This window comes from Oryzias melastigma, linkage group LG13, assembly GCF_002922805.2.
Source record: "Oryzias melastigma strain HK-1 linkage group LG13, ASM292280v2, whole genome shotgun sequence".
Taxonomy (NCBI): domain Eukaryota; kingdom Metazoa; phylum Chordata; class Actinopteri; order Beloniformes; family Adrianichthyidae; genus Oryzias; species Oryzias melastigma.
Window position 1 is genome coordinate 20,021,048 of NC_050524.1, and position 19,407 is coordinate 20,040,454.

General features: G+C 39.4%; 1 protein-coding gene across 1 annotated transcript; it reads left to right on the forward strand.

Annotated features, from left to right (window-relative positions):
• Positions 1-43: 43 nt before the first annotated feature.
• On the forward strand, positions 44-1,388 carry kcne4 (potassium voltage-gated channel, Isk-related family, member 4). The gene has a single exon (XM_024277585.2). It carries the CDS (start codon positions 189-191, stop codon positions 690-692), a length of 504 nt encoding a protein of 167 aa, XP_024133353.1. The 5' UTR covers positions 44-188; the 3' UTR covers positions 693-1,388.
• Positions 1,389-19,407: the final 18,019 nt, after the last annotated feature.

The window sequence follows — 19,407 nt, forward strand, 5'->3', positions numbered from 1 at the left end:
AAACTAACATTGAACTCTTTGTCTTTATTCAATTAAATCTGTTTTGGATACTTTGGTTAAACGTTATCCTTTGTGCGTAAAGCGTGCGTAAAGGCGCACTTTTTAGTACTTTTTGTCCACGTTAATAAAGTTTTCTTGACTTTTTTGAAATAAACTTGTTTTGTTTATTTCTTCAAAGACTTTAGAACATGGAGAACTTGGAAAACTCCACGCCATCACTCAAGCGCGTGACCCCTCAGACCCAAAGCACCGCGGGATCCCAGGCAGCCAACGCGGATGGAAACGCATACCTCTACATTTTAATCGTCATGAGTTTTTATGCCGTCTTTCTGTGCGGCATCATGCTAGGTTACTTCCGCTCAAAGAGAAGGGAGAAAAGGAGGGTCAACATCTTCACGCGCCTCGTGCACGAGGAGCAGCAGAGGGAGTGGGGCACGCTGCCCAAAAAGCACAGCCTCACCTTCGCGGCCACAGCCGCGGGGCTGTCCCTCCCCTTCTGCGGTAACCATGGCAACCACTTCGGACTCCGCCGCCACGAGGGCTCGTCGGCATCTGCGCTGGCGTGCGCGCTGTGCGCGGAGCAGAGCAGCATCAGCTCGCTGTGCTCCTCCGCGGAAACGCGCATCGCCATCGAGGAGGAGTCGGACGGGGAGCACCCCAAGGGCGGATCGGAGCACAGCGACTCCGGCTGATCCTGACGCCCGGATGATGACGGGAAACCAGCGCAAACATGACTGGAGGAGGGAGGACAGACATGCAGCCCCGTGTCTGCGTAAAAATCATCTGTATAAACCTGAAAATGAAAGTGGTGGAACCACAACTGATGTGAATCATGTCAGATCTTCACTTTGCATCAGTAAGAAAGATGTCTGCATGCGTTGTTTGCTGCTCTTTATAGTTATTTTATAGTTTAACTTATTTCAGACTAAAGGCAGCATAAAAACCACACATCACATTTTAGGTTTTAACTTGTAAATATTAGAAGAATCTTTTGTTTTTAGAGCAATCCATTTATCCTGACATAATGTAGTGATACGCATGAGTTTGCTTATTTTTGTGGTGACCCCTCCCTCCCTGCCCGCCCGCCTGCCTGCCTGCCCGAGCCCCCTCCTGCATGGCTGCTTTGGCCTGATGACTCATCCTGCAGGGGACTCATCATAAAATTGGCTGCTTGAGCTTTCTACTCTCTGAACCCGCTCTCACTCCAACCGTACCTGGAACCCACTTGAAACCTTGTCTGTAGAGCATCTTGTTGCAGCTTCACGATGGATGCTCACTTGATGACAGAGATGATGCACTGTAGGCGAAACCTTTGTGTGTTTGCCACCATGCCATGTTTGATTTTAAGTTACAGAAAAACAATAAAAACAGCTATCAAGCTTCCCTGAGAGCTGTCCTGTCTGTCTTGAACTAAACTTACCAGTAGAGGGAGCTGTTGTAGATTCACTGACGTAGACAGTCTTTCAATCATAAAAATACACATTCCCAAACCTCCAGCTTTAGTATGAGACACAGATTGGATCTGTGTACGCCTCCAACAACCATAAAGATGAAGAGTTAAAAAAAAAATGATAAAACCCAATCCATTGTGATCTACTTGCAAATATAGTGAGCATTGATGCACACTAGTGTTTCACAAAGACTTCTGGGAATTTTCTAGGGGACTCAATTTTGGAATTGTAGATTCAGACAACACTACAATTTGACAAACGCACTAGTGAGTAGTGAAGTAATTCGTTCCTCACACTCTGCCTAAGCTCACATTCCAGCATTTCATAGCTCCACAGTTTTTGCTTGTCTGTGTTTTGACCCTTTTTCGGTTCCTGGTTAAGATTAAATCTGTCCATTAATGTATCGATCTACTCTGAGTTTTTGCCTTTGGATCTCAGATGTCGGATTTGTTTGCTCCTCCTGACTGGATTCCCCTTCACTCCATGACATCTCCAGAGTGCTCCTTCTCCAGTGGGATCTCCTTTGTTACCGAGAAGTTTCAGCGTAAGAAGAAACTCGATTATATTTTGTTTGGAGCTGGACATAAATTAACTCTGCTCTCTTCTCCAAATAAATTAAAATGCATATTACTGTGTGTGGTTCTAGTTTGGGTTGTACTCCTCTGAACATTACAAGTTCTGACTTTAAGGGTTTAACAATTAACAGTGTTTCAAACAATCCAAAGCTCATAGTGGTTCCTCATGATGGTTCAGTTCATCATGATGGTTCATAAATGATGGTTGTTCTCCTATTGGTTCGTAATATTTCTGACTCACAGAGAAAAACAATTGCAGACCTTCAGGTCAACATGAAAATTTGAAAAAATAATAGTTATAAGCACAAATGAACATAAATGTTGAGAGAATGTAGTTCTGGACATGATGACATTAACCTCCTCTAGTTTGGCTGAACACGTGTTTCAGTTAGAGTTGATAGAATCGAGTCAGTGATCTGAATCAATCTAAGCTTAATAGATCAATAATCAATTCATAAGAAGAGATCAATCTAACATATAAAGCTAAAGTCTGCTAGCTTGATGCTAACGTATAATGGGATTTCCCATAGGACGGCTAATGCTATCTAAACATACATTCTGACTGAATGAACATCATTATAAACTCACAGGCATGAATTTTCAAAACTCTTTGAATATTTTTTTTAAGTAATCATGTTTGGTCTAAAAAAACGTTTTTTTCTCATACTTTCTTCTTCTGGAATAGGGTGTATTGCTTTAGCGCAGTCGCCACCTAGTGGCCAAACTAAAACGCCCTCCAGGAGAGACAAACTTTATCGGCGATACCCAGCCCTAGTTAGAATCTCTCTCCGTCAATGTTTATTAGATCAAATTTAGTCTTTTAAGAAGGATTTCTACAGGATCCAGAGAGAGCAGCTGTGGAACGTTGGAGGAAGGCTGTAGAAAAGCATGTTGTAGTTTTACAGGACATGTATCAAAGCGGTGAGACTGTGGTGAGATGTTCAGAAGGTGGAGAAGAAACTACATCAAGGATCAGCTCTGAACTGCTCTGAACTTGTTTCTTGCTGTGACAGAGTGACACATGAGATTAGACAGGAGTCTCAGTGGAACTGGATGTACAGAAGGCCAGAACCGCAGGGGAAAGTGTCAGACGTTATGAAACAAAAACGTGTCAGAAAGAAAAGGTGTTTGAGATCGTGATGAGATCTGTGTGGCTGTATTGAACAAAAGAGAACGACTAAAATGGAGATTTCTGAGCTGAAGATGCTGAGGTTCACTTTGGGAGTTATCACAAGATCAGGAATATGAAGATCAGGAACACATTATTGTACAAATAAACCCATCAAAGACAGACGGAAAGTGTTAGAAATGTCAATTGAAGGGAAAGTAAACAGTTTTTTTGAGGATAAAGCTGCTAAAAAGACCACGGAAATGTAAGAAACCCAACAGAACTCAAGTCTCTTTGTGGAGCTGCTGTGCTCAACCATTGACCTGATGACCTTTTATCTGGACTTTTGTCTTCTCTTCACCGATGGAAAACATATTAATCAGAATATGGAAAAAAAACCCCTCTGATTGACCTGAGAGGAGGTTTCATTTAATAAAAATATTACAGGAACCTTAATTAATCTTCCACTGATAAGAGTTTTTCGATTTGCAGTTGCTCCCAATCACGTGTAATATTTTTGTATAATCCATGAGGTTGATGTTCAAAAACAGAGAAGCTCATCATGCCAGAAGAATAGTGTCCCCATATCTGTTATATGTAAATGTCACATTAATGAGTCCAACCCACTGATTACATAATATCCATCTTCCTTTAAATACTTTCTCCTTTCCATGGAAAACCTAATGAAAGATGATCTTGTCACTTCCAAGAAGCGGTTGCAGATAGTCTGATGCCTTCATGCTGCTGTGAGAGCTCTGATGACATCTCCACGTGATCCTTGTTATGAGTGTTTGTTTTCATTCTCCAGTAATAATGACAGAAATAATGAACAGTGACACAGCCTCACCTTTATTCTTATGAGGTCTGTGCAAACTGACAAACCCATCTATCATTAGAGGAGGTTTTATTGAATGAGTTTCCTGTAAACAAACTCAAGCAGCTTCTCAGCCATTCTCGGCTTGACAGCCATCAACAGCTCAAGAGTTTCAACAAATTGTTATTTTCTCAATCTTGTTGTCCGTCTCCTTTTTCTGTGAATGTGAGCCTGAAATAGATTCAGCTAATAGACTTCAGAGGAAGCTTGATGTGATACGCTTCTGGGAACAAAGACGGTTTTCCTTCACAGGAACCAGACTGGAGACAAACCTTCACCTCATGGGAGATCTCAATGGAGGTGATGAATAAAGGTTCAATTTACAGGTGTGTGTGTGAGAAAGTGTGTCGGGGTGTTTGTGCACAAGTGTAAGTACGTTTTAGTGGGAGTGTGCACATGTGCAAATGTGTGTGTAGGGGTGTGTTTGTAAATCTGCATGTGTGTAAGAGTGCATATCTGCAAGATTCATGTGTATGCATGTGTTTTTAAAACGTGGGTGTGTTTGGGGGGTGTTGTTAGTGTGTCTATAATGCCTGTGCGAGTGTTAGTGTATGTGTGTCTGTGTGAGTTTAATTGTCTTAGAGAATGTGTTTGTGTGTGTGTGTCTTTGTGTGTCGTGTGTGTCAAGGAGGGTGTCTGTGTAAATGTGTCATTGTGTGTCGAGATGAAAGTGTGTAAGTGTCTTTGGGTGTGTGAGTCTAAGTTAGTGTGGGAACAATTGTAGTTAAAAACAATAATTGTTGTTGGTAAACTGCAAAGCATGCTGGGAATAATATTTTCAAAAGGAGTTATAATCGATGAGGCTGTAACCACTTTTTAGTGGTTGTTCCAACAGTTTATTGGACTTTAATTTCTACAAAAAAATATATATATATTATTAAAGCAACTTTTATTTTGAAATATCGTCCAACCACCTGTTTGAGGAGTAAACCTTCACAAAACTAATGATAGAAATGTGATCATAACGATCTTTCCCTTCTCATTTAGCTAGTTTTACCATCTGAATTCTGCTGCAGGTTTATTTGTTTCATGATCTCCGTCTGCGTTTCTCCTGAGACATTTTATCTAGATGGATTCTGCTTTTTTTCTCTTTATAAATAAATACTGTGGTTATTTCTTGCATGTTTGTAGTTGATCATGGGCTAAAGGCTCTGCTGATTGTGCATATGCGAAGAAAACCTCTATTCCATCTCCCTTTTATTCATTTCTGGCAATTGTAGTTTAGCTGTAAACATATAAACTTTAAACATTTTTGACAGATTTTAGAGTCCTCGTGCTTCAGAAGACCTCTGGGCTCCTCGTGGCTCTTACATAACACCTTAAAAGAAAGCAATAACAGTATTTTTTCTTCCTGGATCTATAAAATCAAGTGCAGTCAGCAGAAGAACGGAGCTCAAACCTCCTTTCTTCTCCACAGAAAGAGTCCTTGAACTTCCTTATCTGCTTCTATCAGTGAGCTGAGCTGTGTGACTGATCCTCCTGACCTCAGTCGCCGTGGAGGTGCGAGTGACCCAAAAGAACATCAGGAACACGAAACTCTTCAGCAGAAATCACATAACGATGAAAGACGCCTTTAGAATCAAATGACTCACCGGAGAGGACAACTTAACCTGGGCTGGAGCTGAAGAAAGCGTAAAAAAAAAACTAAATGAAAACTGTTTTTTTCCTTCTGTATGGAGAGTTTGCACTTTGAGCTCTCAGGAAAACGTCTAGTAGATTCAGGGCCCAATGTTTGATTGATTTCAAGTGTTTATTTTTACATTAATTGTTCTAGACCCATAAAGTTGATGATTTTGTTTCTTTTTGGGGAAAAGTCCTGTAGATGTGTGAGATTTTCTTTAAAGCTATTTGTGTATTTCAGACGGCGCTTTAGTTTACACAACCTGATCTTTCAGACCACCAAGTGTCCATGCTTGGAAACCTCAACCTTAAAGCAAAGCTTCACTTTAGAATCACCTCAGCGTAGACAGCAGTCTGTGATGGAGAAACCTCGGTTTAACCTCGGTGACTAGAACCTCATCCACTCCTCACAGCACCGACATGAATCTTTTATAAATGTATTTTATCCCGTCTACTCTTGACTTTTGACATGAGTCATTCCGTCTTTGTGTCTTCAGTCACTGATTACAGGAAGGTTTGATTTGATTGAAGAAAAGTTCCTGCATTTGACACTTTGTTGTAATTAACCTCCATTGTTGAAATGTGAGCACTCGACTATGACTGTCCGCATGTTTTTTTACTCTCTTCAAGTTTTTTTTCTTTCTGTAAAGATGCTCTTTGATTGCTGCAGTCATCACATCGTTTCACTTTATATTTATCTGGTAAATGCTGCAAATTTTACAAAAAGAACTCCGCTCATCATGGAGGCGCTCGACCTAGACCAGGTGTGGGGGCCTTATACAATATGTTAAGCTATTTAAGCAGGCCTGCCAAACTGGAATATTTATATTGACTATCCTTATTGATGTTTTGTTTTCCCTGGTTACTCCCTATAGATGGTGCTCTAAAAAAATGACTTGTTTTAGCTGTTTTGCATTCATCTGTGGTGTGTAAAGATTTGTTGTTTTTCTGAGGTTTGTGTAAATTTTCTGATTAAAAAAGTCAGATTTTTGTATCATTCCAACACTGATTGATCACAGTATTTCTCTAAGTTTTTGTTTTTCCCAGTGGGACACCAACCCATTGGTGGAATTGGCACTAAAATGAGAAGAAAAGCCACAGTTTTGAATTAAAACCGCAAAATGCTCAATTTTAAATATAGATATTTATTTTCAATCAAAATTAAAGCAAATTTTCATCCAAATTCCATTTTATTTTCTTCTTAGTTAAATAGATTAACAAGAAACCGCTCATGGTCCGGCCGTGGTCCACTAGTGAAAAGGTTTGCTTTTCCGTGGCCTAGGCTTTGACTGCAGCAGGTCGTGTCCGGATGAACCTCCATCATTGAGCTCTTCTGCTCTCGTTTCTCCATGTAAATTTTGTTTCAAGGAACTTTTTTAGGGTGAAGGTAAACATGTGTGAGAGCCTATACCATTCAGCCTGCATTCTTTGGCCCAATCAGAATTCTCCCCTTCTCCCTTCATTTAGCCCTCCAAACAGAGGGTTATGAAAAAATAATGTCTCATATTTTGGACGTCACTTTCATTCAATGACGTCACCAACAATAGTCAGTCCGCTAGCTTTTGCGTGGAGCTTCCAGTGTTCAAATATACGCAACAAAAGTGGTTTTATGACTTTAAAAAGGTCATTCTACAACAAAAAGTCATTACTTACATTTAAATGTCAACGTCTGTGCTTCAGAGCGCACCCACGTGAAGAAAAACGCTTCTCAGCACAATGCGGCACGACGGAGTACTTGTTTACCCCCTGCTTGGAGTGAAATTTTAAAAGAACATTTTCTGGACACGACTTGCACTTTAACTGCCCCTTCGAATGAAGGCAAAGGGAAGAATTTGGATAGGACCTTTGAATCCTTATAATAACATTAAATACAAATTAATTATCTAAAAACATGTTTACTTTCTTTACATAGAACATATATATATATATATATATATATATATATATATATATATAAATACATTGTTAACAAATTAATGTAATTTTTATTTTTAGAGTTAAAGCCCCATTACCTGAAATTTTTTCACCGCAGTTAACCTAAAGAAGGGGTGAACTGTAGACACAGCCGCACTCGGGAAGCACTTGGTGGTTTAACCCACCAGTACAACCCCTCAAAGTTCCTCCTCTGATAAAAATCATGTTTTTATGTAGCAGCAGTAAAGATTTACGCTAGAGAGACACAGGGCTATGAGGATACAACAGGGGGGGTCAGGGGCGGAGCTGCTCAGCTCAGCTCCAAAAGCCACGCCCCCTCAGAGGAGATTTTGGAAACAGGCTTCAGATCAACATGAAAAATGGCTTTTTAAGACATTTGGGTTGTAGTATTTTGGTTAAAAACTTCTTAATGATAATTAAAACACTAATGGGAATGTTTTTTTTAATGAATAAAAATCTCATAGGGGGGACTTTAATGCTGAGAGTCAGAGAGGCACTGCGTCCCATTTTCAGTCTTTGGTTTGACTTGCTTTGGATTTGAATTCATGATCCTCCAGTTTCAGGGTGGACACTCCACCACAAGGCCACTAGTGGGATCATAAGATCAGAAATGAAACAGAAAACTGGTTCAGTCATCAATAAATATGGGCTCACATTAGATGTGATATATTATTAAATATTCATTGTAAACTTTAAAATGTAAAGCATGATAAAAAGAAAACAGTTTTCATATTCAGGAGTAAAAAACAATGGTTTTGATCAAAGAAAGACGTAAATCTGGTCTTTTCCTTTACAGCCGAGATATTAGGGATGAATTAAGAGTCACAGAAGGATCTTTTGACAGAGTTTACAACCATAAATAATGGAATTTAGCCAATCCCAATCAAGAAATTTTAAACCGGTTTTTAGAAAGTACTGGGGTCACATATCCTTGATATTATGACAAGAACTTACAAGCCACACTTTGGACGTGCCTTTGTTATACCTGCTTGTACAGGCCACAGCGTTCCAGTGTTTTTGTCTTTTACTGAGTCGTATTCTTTAGATACATCTCACCATTCTTCCATTCAGAGGAAGTTTTTCTCTCCACCATTCCCTGCTGCTTCTCAGTACAGGATTAACTCCGAACGCTCTTTAAGGTCATCAGCTGCTCCTTCTCCACTCATGAAGGAATCACTAGAACCTCATCTGCTCATCTTCCTCCTACTTTTGCTCTTGGCATAAAAGGCATTCTTGATGACTCCCTAATGAGTTCTAGTTCTCTTGGACTGTTAAAATGTCAAAAAGCTGCTCATGTGTACACAGAGTGTGTTTGTTGTTAGTCTCATTAAAAAAGGACGCCGGTGTAATAATAATAATCCTCCCAGAGCCGAGAACTCTGCTGAACAAACCTCACTAACAATCCACAGTAAATAAATAAAGCGGACCGACTTACAGGCTGCTGCAGCACATTTATTGATCACACAGCCTCGCAGATTCTCCTCGTCGAGGTCTTATTTGAAAAAGCGGGTCAGAAACACGCTCGGCACGGCTGCAGCTGCTCAGAACAACACTGTTAAAATGTCACCCTCAGGATAAACAAGACTTAGTGTTTAGAGGTTCATCCACGGCCGCTTCGCTCACAGAAGAAATCTGTTTAATACACAAGCAGAGGGTTTACTGTGAATTTCTGTGACTTCAGAGAAAGAGTTGGGAGAAAAATCTCCAAGGAAACACTGCTGCTCTGGAAGAAAAAAAGAAAATGTGGTGACGTTAATTTGAGCGTTTGCATGTTCTCAGCTCTATAGGGGAGGAAGAAGCCCAGATAAACAGGAAGCTCGTTCACACAACCAACCGTAAAGTGTTCAGATCTAGAGTGTACAATATTACCTACTAAACGAGTCCTTGTATGGCCGTAAATCCTGACGTTATGGACTTGTTCTGTTGCTCTCATTCTGCACTGATCACACAAGTAGAGTTTTGGCTCCAACATCCGAGGATGTTTGTGTGTTTGTCAGAGTGCATTTGTGTTGTGCTGAGAGTGAATGTTAGCAACTCCTCAGGAGCTCACCTCCCATCATGCCCCACGTTTGATCCCTGCAGGCACCAGACGTGTTCTTGAGCAAAATGTCTTGTAGGAAGGAAGGAAGTGAAAACGGAGGCTGAGAAATTATGCATGAGACATAGTGTGTGCATGTTATAGTAGACTGAAACCAAACATGAATGTGTGAACATTTCTGAGTGGTTATACGGTGCAGAGAATGTTGTCTAACAAAGAATGTTGGGAAGAATAAATAAAAACTTGAGTTTAAGCAGCCTGTTGTTATCAGGAGAATGACTTTCATAAACAAAGGGGCCAGAAAGTATTGATCAACTGCAATTTCTGCAGGTTCTCCCACATGAAAATCTGAGTTTGGTTTGAAATGTTCGTCACAGAAACAATTCAACTGAGATATAATGCAATAAAATGATCCAGTAAATCATATTGATTATTAATTAATTTATTTATGTACAGTGGGGCTAAAAAGTATTTAGTCAGCCATTAAATATGCATGTTCTGCCATTTAAAAAGATGAGAGGTCTGTCATTTTCATCATAGGTATATCTCAACTATAAGGGATAAAATGAGAAAAGAAGTTTAAAAAAATCACATTCACTGATTTTTAATGAATTTATTTGTAAATTGTTGTGGAAAATAAGTTTTTGCTCAATAACAAAAGTTGAGCTAAATACTTTGTTATATACTCTTTGTTGGCATTGACAGCAGTCAAATGTTTTCTGTAAGTCTTCACAAAGTTTTCACAAACTGTTGCTGGTATTTTGGTCCATTCCTCCATGCAGATCTCCTCTAGAGCAGTGATGTTTTTGGGCTGTCGCTGGAATTATCAACTCCCTCCAAAGGTTTTCTATGAGGTTGAGATCTGGAGACTAGCTAGGCCTCTCCAGGACCTTAAAATGCTTCATATGAAGCCACTCTTCGTTACCTAGGCAGTGTGTTTTGGATCGTTGTAATGGAGAAAGACACAGCCAAGTTTCATCTTCAAAGCCTTTGTTGATGGAAGAAAGTTAAAACTCAAAATCTGACCATACATGGCCCCATTAGTTCTTTTCTATGAGACTGATCAGTCATCCTGGTCCCTTCGCTGAAAAAACGCCTCAAAGCATGATGTTTCCACTCCCATGCTTTACAGTAAATATGGCATTCTTTCTCTTCGAAACAGTAGAGTTCTTACCAAAAACTTCAATTTTGGTTTAATCTGATCACAGGACATTCTCCCAATTCTGGATCATCCAGATGCTCTCTAGTAAACTTTAGCTGGGCACATGTACTGGCTTTAGCAGGAGGACACGTCTGGTACTGCAGAATTTGAATCTCTGGTGGCGTAGTGCGTTACTGATGGTAGTCTTTGTTACTTTGGTCTCAGCTCTCTGCAGGTCATTTACTATGTCTCCCCCTGTGGTTCTGGGATTTTTGCCTCTCTCATCTTTGTAAGTGGTAGAACTTGCACAATAGGTTGCTGACAAAATACTTTTTTGGCCTATTGCAATTGGACGCAACATTTTTAAAAAGTTCACCTCTACACCTTGAAATGCAACCCTAATTGGGAGTGATAACAGTCAAAGGTTTCTTATAGGTCTTCAGCAGGTTTGGTCCAGTCTTCCATGCAGATCTTCTCAAGAGCTGTGATGTTTTGGGGTTGTTGCTGGAAAACACAGACTTTCAACTCTCCCCATAGATTCTCTATTGGACTTGAGTCCAGAGACTGGACACTCATTTCAAGGTTCTGGACACTCCAGAAGCCTGAAATGCTTCTCATGGAGCCCCTCCTCCGTTGTCATGGTGATGTATTTAGGATCCTTGTCATGCTGGAAGATCCAGCCACATTTTTTCTCAATCCTCCCACAAAATCTCCCCATACATAGATCCATTATTTCTTTCCTTAAAACCGGTTGCCCCATCCCCTTTGGAGAAAAGCAGCTGCAAACCATGATGGTTCCACTCCCATGCTTTACAGTGGGTACACTGTTGTTGAGCTGCAGCTGGGTTACACAACAAGTGGTGTTTCTACCAAAGGGTTCAATTTAGGTTTCATTTGACCACATGACCTTCTCCCAATCAATCCAGATAGTCTCTGGAGAACTTTACATTTACCAGAGAATACTCAGGATGTCAATTATTGAAAAGAGTTGCTCATGGGATATAATATAAATAGCCTGATAAAAGCATAACTGTGAAGGTTGTTGACTCTTTCAGTGTAGACCATAAAAGGATGCTCATAAAAAATACAAATAAAAAGAAAATGTTCCATTAAACTAAGCCTTCCTTTAATGTGCTTTTTAATCAGGCTAATAAACCAACATGTGGTGAAGGAATAAGTCAGAGGGGAGACTGTCAGACCTCTCTGCTTGAAAGGAACAAACACACGAGAAAAACTGCAAAAAAGCACAAATGCAAAGCAGCAAATAAGCACACACTTGCATAAATAAATTGTCATTCACACACACATTATGACCTATGAGTCATGCAGCTCTGCGACCAGACACCCTTTAGTGTCTCTGGATGTCACAGATGGATGCTGCAGACAGCAAACTCTTAATGCTGCTTCCTGTCTGGGCACTTAGCAACCACTCAGCTAGGAGTAAATCAAAGCGGCAATTAAAGGACATATTTGTCCTCTTTGGACTTCAGTTAGAAAGAGCAGCACCACAAACATAAAAAGCACATACGCTTGAAAAAAAAAACTTGAAGAGACCGTAGGAAAAAAAATGGTGAAGCCTTAATAATACTCGTACTGTGCAGGTACCTGCAATACCTGTACTGGGTTGTCCAGGTTTGTGGAGGGTGGTTTCTCCTTTCTAACTGTGTGGCTGCATGCAAAGAGTGCACACATATCACATGGACAACACTAAGACTCTTTGTACAGTCTTCAGAATTCAGACAGGTTAAAAAAGGAAAAATTAGTACGACACACCTTCCCTTACATGTTGTATGAGTGTTCACTACAACTTGTTGTCCGCAGTATGCCATGGAAACAAATGTGCATAGACATTTTCCGTCTACGTGCTCACTGGGCTGTTTCTGACCTTGATATTTTGACTATCACCTGCAGACTGGCCATATCCCCCATATGGATGTCACAGAACAGGCAGACACCTGATTCCAACTGCAGCAGGTTTATTAGCACGACTAAAAGCCCACAAATCTAAATGAGAATCAGGCAGGCAGAAGTCATTAACGAGCATGGGGGCATCAGAGAAGAACCTTGAGAAATCTGGATACAGGCGAGGGTCGGGGCAGGCGGGAGGCAAACAGGGTCAGGAAAACAGAAGATCAAATCCAGATGAAACGCTTGGTAATGCAGGCAGAGTTGCACAAACAATACTTCACACAAAGCAAGGGTCCGTGCACTGCTTAAGTAACATGTGGATGATTAGCAGATGAGAATCAGCTGAGCGGCATTGAGGAACTGTGTGCTGGGGTTGCTGGGAGATGAAGTGCATTCAGTACTCTGGAGATGGATACCGCTGTTGGCCAGAGGTATGGAAGCGCTGGTGACTCATGAGCGGTGTTCAAGATGAAAAGGAAAAAGCAGTTTGGAGAATTGCTTTTTCATTTCACTTGAGAGACAAGTAATGCAGGCACATTTTGAAAATGAAAAAAACATTTTCAGTATTGACTTTTATTTTGAATTATGAGTCACAAATGCTTCCGTACCGAGGAGGTGACAGAATGCTGACTCCTGTCAATGAGCAGTTGGGACAATTTACTGTATAAATGAACTGGATTGAGGGATGTCTGCCCTCCTCTAAGCCAATCAGATGCCTCATTAAAAGCATGTGGTGCCCGGTGGCCCGAGCCTTTGAGCTTACCCGCTTCATTGACAGATTCTTCCAAGTCACTTTCAGTAGAAGGGGTGTGGACTTCCAACAAGCCTACAGTAGTTGTCATAGAAACATTGAGTCAGTACAATCACTACTTATTGACCTTGTTTAGCTCCAAATGGCAGTAGAAAAATGTAGACTCAATTGGCTTCATTTCACTGGACCAGGAAGTCAGACATTGTCTATGGGTGACGTTACTCACTCAGTCCAGATCCAGGCTTGTTGTTCACCTTTGGGCTTATCCCATCAGGGGTTGCCACAGGGAATCAGCTTTCATTGCTTTGCACAGGTGGTTTGGCAGAGGTTTTTTACCCCACATGGGACTGTAGCTGGAGACTCATTTTAGAACTCTTTAGACTCAGAGGTTTGGTCACTAACATTAAATTATAGAAGAAACATTTGTGGTTAAATGTCACACTAGGGTTATGTGTCCCGATGAGTCTGAACATTCCTGCCTCATTTACAGGCTTCCTAGGTGGTCTGTTTTGGCTTCATCAAAACAAATTCTGATGATGTGAAATAATGTGAGCAGGGTCTCGATATGAGACAGCTCACCTGCCAGGCGGAGGGTCTGACAGCAGCAGATGAGTGCACACAAAGAGGCATTTGACCTTCATCAACAGCTTCAAAGGGGACTTTTTGGTGAGGACAGGGAGAGATGAGTGACTGCAGGTGTACTGGAACACAGCAGGCCGTGCTTGCCTGAATTTCAGCATTCATCACAGTCAAAGCCAAATGAACCTGGAGCCATTATCGTATAAAACATCTTTATATAATATGAACACCAGCTTTAAAACTGAGCCAAGAAATGTTTAGAGTCTGCAGATAGACTCTATAAAGTTTTATTTTCTCAAAGTCCCTCCTCCATCCTCTTTTGATCTATTGTAAAAGTGTTCCCAGTGGTCTTTTAATTAGGATTATGCCGTTTTTAAGTCAAAATCCTGAAACTAGGACATAGTTTCTACAGCACTGCAGTAGTACATTGTTGGCACGGAGTGAGCCTTCCTTAATTAACCATCATTCCCTTAGTATATAATCTCTCCCGCTAGCTTACAGCTCCTCACAACGGATAAAACTGTTTTTTTCCCGTCCTTAGACCCTCCATCCCGGTAAGGAAAAACTCCTAAAAAAACTGATTTAGGTAAAAAAGAAGAAACCTTAGGGATGCCCACATGAGGGAGAGATCCTATCTCAGGATGGACAGGCGACACCAGGACTGTTAAAGAAAAAGTAGCTTATCTAACTCTACAACTATATGTTTTAAATAGCGTAGCAGTTTGATCCAGATGGGCTGGCTATGCTGAAAAAATTTTGAATTTGATTGTGAAAATGGAAGCATGTCAAAGGACAAGGGATTTTTTTGGAACAAAGTCTCTTTGGTAACTTTTGGTTTAAAATGTCTGTTTGTTTGCTCAGTCCTGGATCAGAGGATCAACCTTCTACACAGAGACAGCAAAAAGTGCCACCATAGAGTGAATGTGAGGGTGAATGGGACTGTAAAGCACTTTAGGTCTTCTAATAAGATAGTTAAATACACCATTTGTCATCTACCATAAAAGTGGAGGAATGAGAAGAAACTGAAGCAAAATCCCAGCAGGAAAACTAATTGAGTCTGTTTCTCAATCAATCATAATGAAGCAAATTTGCTGATTTTTTTCACTTTATTGTGGAACAGAAGATAAAAGTAGTAAGCAAACATGAATTTACAAAGCAAAGAACATTCAAATATCCTGAGTAAGCCCAGAAGAAGAATCAACACTTCTGTTTCATACAAAGTTAAGCTTTTCCTTCTGTTCACAAACAAACTTAAAAGTGTAAATTGGTCATATTTGAGTTACATGTGCCATATGATGCATACACTTTGAGACATGAGAAGGAAGAAGAAGTTCTCCCTAAAGTATTATTACCATCAACAATCTCCTTTTCTGGGTGTCAGACAAAAAAGCAGAAAGATGTTGAACCACAGATCAGAATGAGACTAAAAAGGTGACCCAAAGAGAAGGGAGTGGATGGAGCAGGAGAGAGAATATTAGGCTTTAGTGAAAATAACAAAAGGCTTTCTAGCATACCTTAAAATAGGTCAAAAGCATTTACAAATACATGGAAGTTGTTGTGGAAAACTTTGCCAACACTCCCAAATTTGAAAAGAAACTGAGAATTCGCATAGATATTAAAAATGTCTCTATCTAGTTATATCTATTAGGTGAAGATGATCAGTCAGGAAGGCAAACGGAAACAGCTGAAGGAGGCTCAAAACTGGACGAAGAACATCCAAAATCTGAGAAAGATTCATGAACTCTGACAGTTTCAGCCAAGAAAATTCATGGTGCAGTTAAAAGACACATTGAGCTTAGAAATCAGAAGAACTCAGAACTGATAGAAACCAGTGCAACCCAGAAACATCCATTATCTAGAGAAGTCTGGTCAGAACAGGCCCAGTCATACCCCTAAAATGCATCGAGAGCCATCATCATACCAGTTTATCCATCCATTCATCTGTCTTCTTTAACCTAGTCATAGTATTAGTTTTATATTGAATGCCCTTCTTCATAATACCCTCTGCATTTACCGAGCTTTTCGTCATTTTTTTATTTTTTTTATTTGAGAGATGTTTTTTGTTTGTACTTTTTATTTTGTAATTGAAGATTTTTGTGAGCCATCAACTTTTGGGGCAACATTTAGGGGGGGTCCTTGTCCATGTCTATATCCAATCATGGGTCAGAAGTCTCTTCATGGAAGACCAAAAAACCAAACCAGTTTTGTCTGTTTAGAGCAGAACAATAATGAGAGTCTGCAGGCAACAGTGAAGCATGGCGGAGGTCCTTTGATCATTAGGGACTCCATCTCTACAAATGGAGAAGGTGATTTTTTTGTTTCTGTTGGTATACACAGAAAATGACTCATTTGTCCTGAAACACCAACTGTAAGGATGTACAGTTCTGGCTGAAACTGGATATTTATTTATTTTCTTACCATTTGCTGCCTCCAGAAGTTTTGACTCATGTCTGAGGCAAAAACCTTTTCAGGTTAAATAGAAAAACTGACTTTGTGGTTTAGTTCTTTCATTTGAACAGATGATTGTTCGTTTATAAAGGCAGACACAGGTGGGAGAGAAACGTCCTCGTGAAAAGTTTTGAAGCCTGAGTTCTTAAAAGCTTTCTGTTGTTGGACATGTTCTGGGTTCATCTAGAAGCCCTTTGTTCATTCTGTTTTCTAACAATAAAATTGCTCCTCATTTTGAATTCTACTGTGACTATAGCTAGTCTGGCTGGACGCTTTTGTCTGAAAATAAGTGTTTTTAAGAGTTATGAATCGTTTTCTTTCTGCATCAGACACAGCAGCAGTGTTGGCTGTAAGGCAGAGCTGGACGGCTCATTCTTATTTAAAGTTTGTTTAACAATTGCTGCAGCCCCCCCAAAAAAATCATCCATCTGTGTGGGGATGGGGCATTAGAGCAGCATGAGGGTGTTCAGGTGAAAAAGTGCTCTTGCAGGGCATCTGTCTGGGTTTAGAAGCTGGAGATCTGAACAAAAAATTAACGTCCTTTCTCTTTTGGCAGCAGATATGGACAGAACAACCAAGTCTGGAAGTTGAAATGACATATTTTAGAGTTAGTTTGTCTACAAAAACATCCACTGTGATCCAACAAAAGTCAATTTATTAGATTTGACTTATTTTATATTCTAGAATCTAAAAGGTTCCAAATTCAGATCTAAATTCTGTCCAGTGTAGTCCAATAAAATACATTTACATGATATTTTTTTCATTTCATAGATAAACTTTAAACAACTCTTCTCTTTAATAAAAGCCGCATGGCAACAGTTACCAAATTTAGCTTCTTATTATCTGTAACCAAGAGCAGCAACAAAGTTTGTTCTGATTCTGATGGAAGCAGAAAAAGGTCGAGCAGAAACATTTGATAAACATTCATCCCACGGCCAGCTTTTCCTATAACACTACCATGAAATCAAAGAAGTAAAAAAGGAAATTGGATTTTTAAATAACACCTTTAATTTTACTGGCTATGCACTGTTCACTATATAAAGAGTGAAGGCAGCAGCAGCAGAAGCAAGGAATCATTATTAAATTAAAAAAAACATTTCATGGCTTTGAACTGTGGAAATTGATGTTCTTCAGGCATCTGGTTGTGAATCTGAAATGTACTTTAAACTTTAAATTCTACTGATATTATCTGGAATTTACAGTCGGTGTTGGTTGAAAAACTGCATGATGAATTTTAGGGTCTTTTTTGAGTAAAACAAACTAAAAGTGCATTGTTCTGTCCACTGAAGTTCAGCTCTTCACTCTCATTCTGCATTAAATCAGCATAAAAACGACAAACACTTCCTCAGAAATGAGGCGTATTTCTCTCTGAGCTCCGTTTTCTCTTGATGGAGCATCGCTCAGGATGCACACATTAAAAAGAATTACTGCAGGGCAGTGATAAGATCTAGAATCCTCGTTATAAGATCAGTAATCTAGATTTTCTGTTCAACCCAACGACTCAAAGTTTGCAAAATTAACCCCTTCATGGTGTATGTCGCTAATTCAAGACATACCATTAACTTTCCTCTTGTTTTAGCTTTCTGTTACCATCCACGGTGTTAACAGGATGTCTTTAAAATACACTTAAAGCAATAACCTATCATCTAATTTTATTATCATCTCTTGATTAACTTGTTAAGCTTCCTCATCCATAGAAATGTTGGTTTTATTGTTCTTCTGTGGGTCTCGGAGCCTTTAAAAAGCAAATATACCTCTAGATGTTGAGGGGTTTAAAATGATCAACTCCAATAACTTCTATCATGTGATGAGTCGGTTTCAACCCATACAAATTTTCTTCAAAAACGTGCAAAAATACATAAACATAGCAATGAAACTTTAATTCAAACACAGTGAAACACAAACAACCAACAAAACAAACAAATCAAACCATTAGAAATCACTTAAATCTTCCAAAAATATTAGAAAGATAAAACAGAGAAAAGTCTGTGTGTCTGGATAAGCCACAGTTTGGTTATTTTGTTGTTCATTTGCAATTATATAAGTTATATAAGACAGATGAGCTCACAAGACTGGGAGAGGAGGTGTTTGTCAATGTGTTCACTGAAATCCACTAATGATCTTAATTTTGGCTTAAATTGTTGATTTACAAAGTTGTTTTATATTACTGGGTCGGAAATGACCCTAACACCAGAAAAACAGAATTTAAACCAGAGCATTTCAGAATAAATAATAATGATAAAAAAAATTGCATTTTGTTAAAATCAAAGTTCCTGATAATTTCAAAAAGCCTTGATGGAATCAATTAATTTTAAGTTATTTTTTATGTTCAGATAATCTCCAAATGTCTCAGCATCATTAAGCGACACCACCTCCAGCTACAACAAACAAGCTGCCATCTGGTATTTAAGGATGTAATTTCAAATTTATTTGAAGATAATAAAAAGAAAAAGTAAAAGTGATTCATTTCATTGAGACATAATTATCTCCACTCTGGTTGAAAAGAAATGGAATGTGCTGTAGAAGAGACTGAACTGAAAGATTAGAAACTGAAAAGTACATTTTTAAAATAGAAACTAGACAAACACAATGGCAGAGAAATCCCTTTTGTTTGCTTTAAAGAGCCCCAAATGTGTCTGGATTAGCAGTGAAGGCTAACACGTCGGTTCTTGAAAAACAATGATTGTATGCATCCTTCATCTTTAGAGATCTGTCGGGGTTCCCATGCTTAGAACAATAGAACAGCAAGTGGATCTCTCCCAGTGGATTATGGGATGCTGCTATCAATGGCCAACATTTAACCAAACAGCCATATAGGCTTCATTTTGTTTGTTTCATTAGAATATCTTTGACCTGTTTATCTTTATCTGACAGAAAGAACCTCCCATCACCTTTCTTTGTGTTCAGCAGCAACCGTCACGTGTTTTTGATGGAAAAAATAGCCCACTGAGTCTTTTTTTAATGGCTGTCTGATAATAA

What these genes read in the sequence shown, in the direction of transcription:
- kcne4 (XM_024277585.2), top strand. Translation starts at nt 189, where the DNA reads ATGGAGAACTTGGAAAACTCCACGCCATCACTCAAGCGCGTGACCCCT.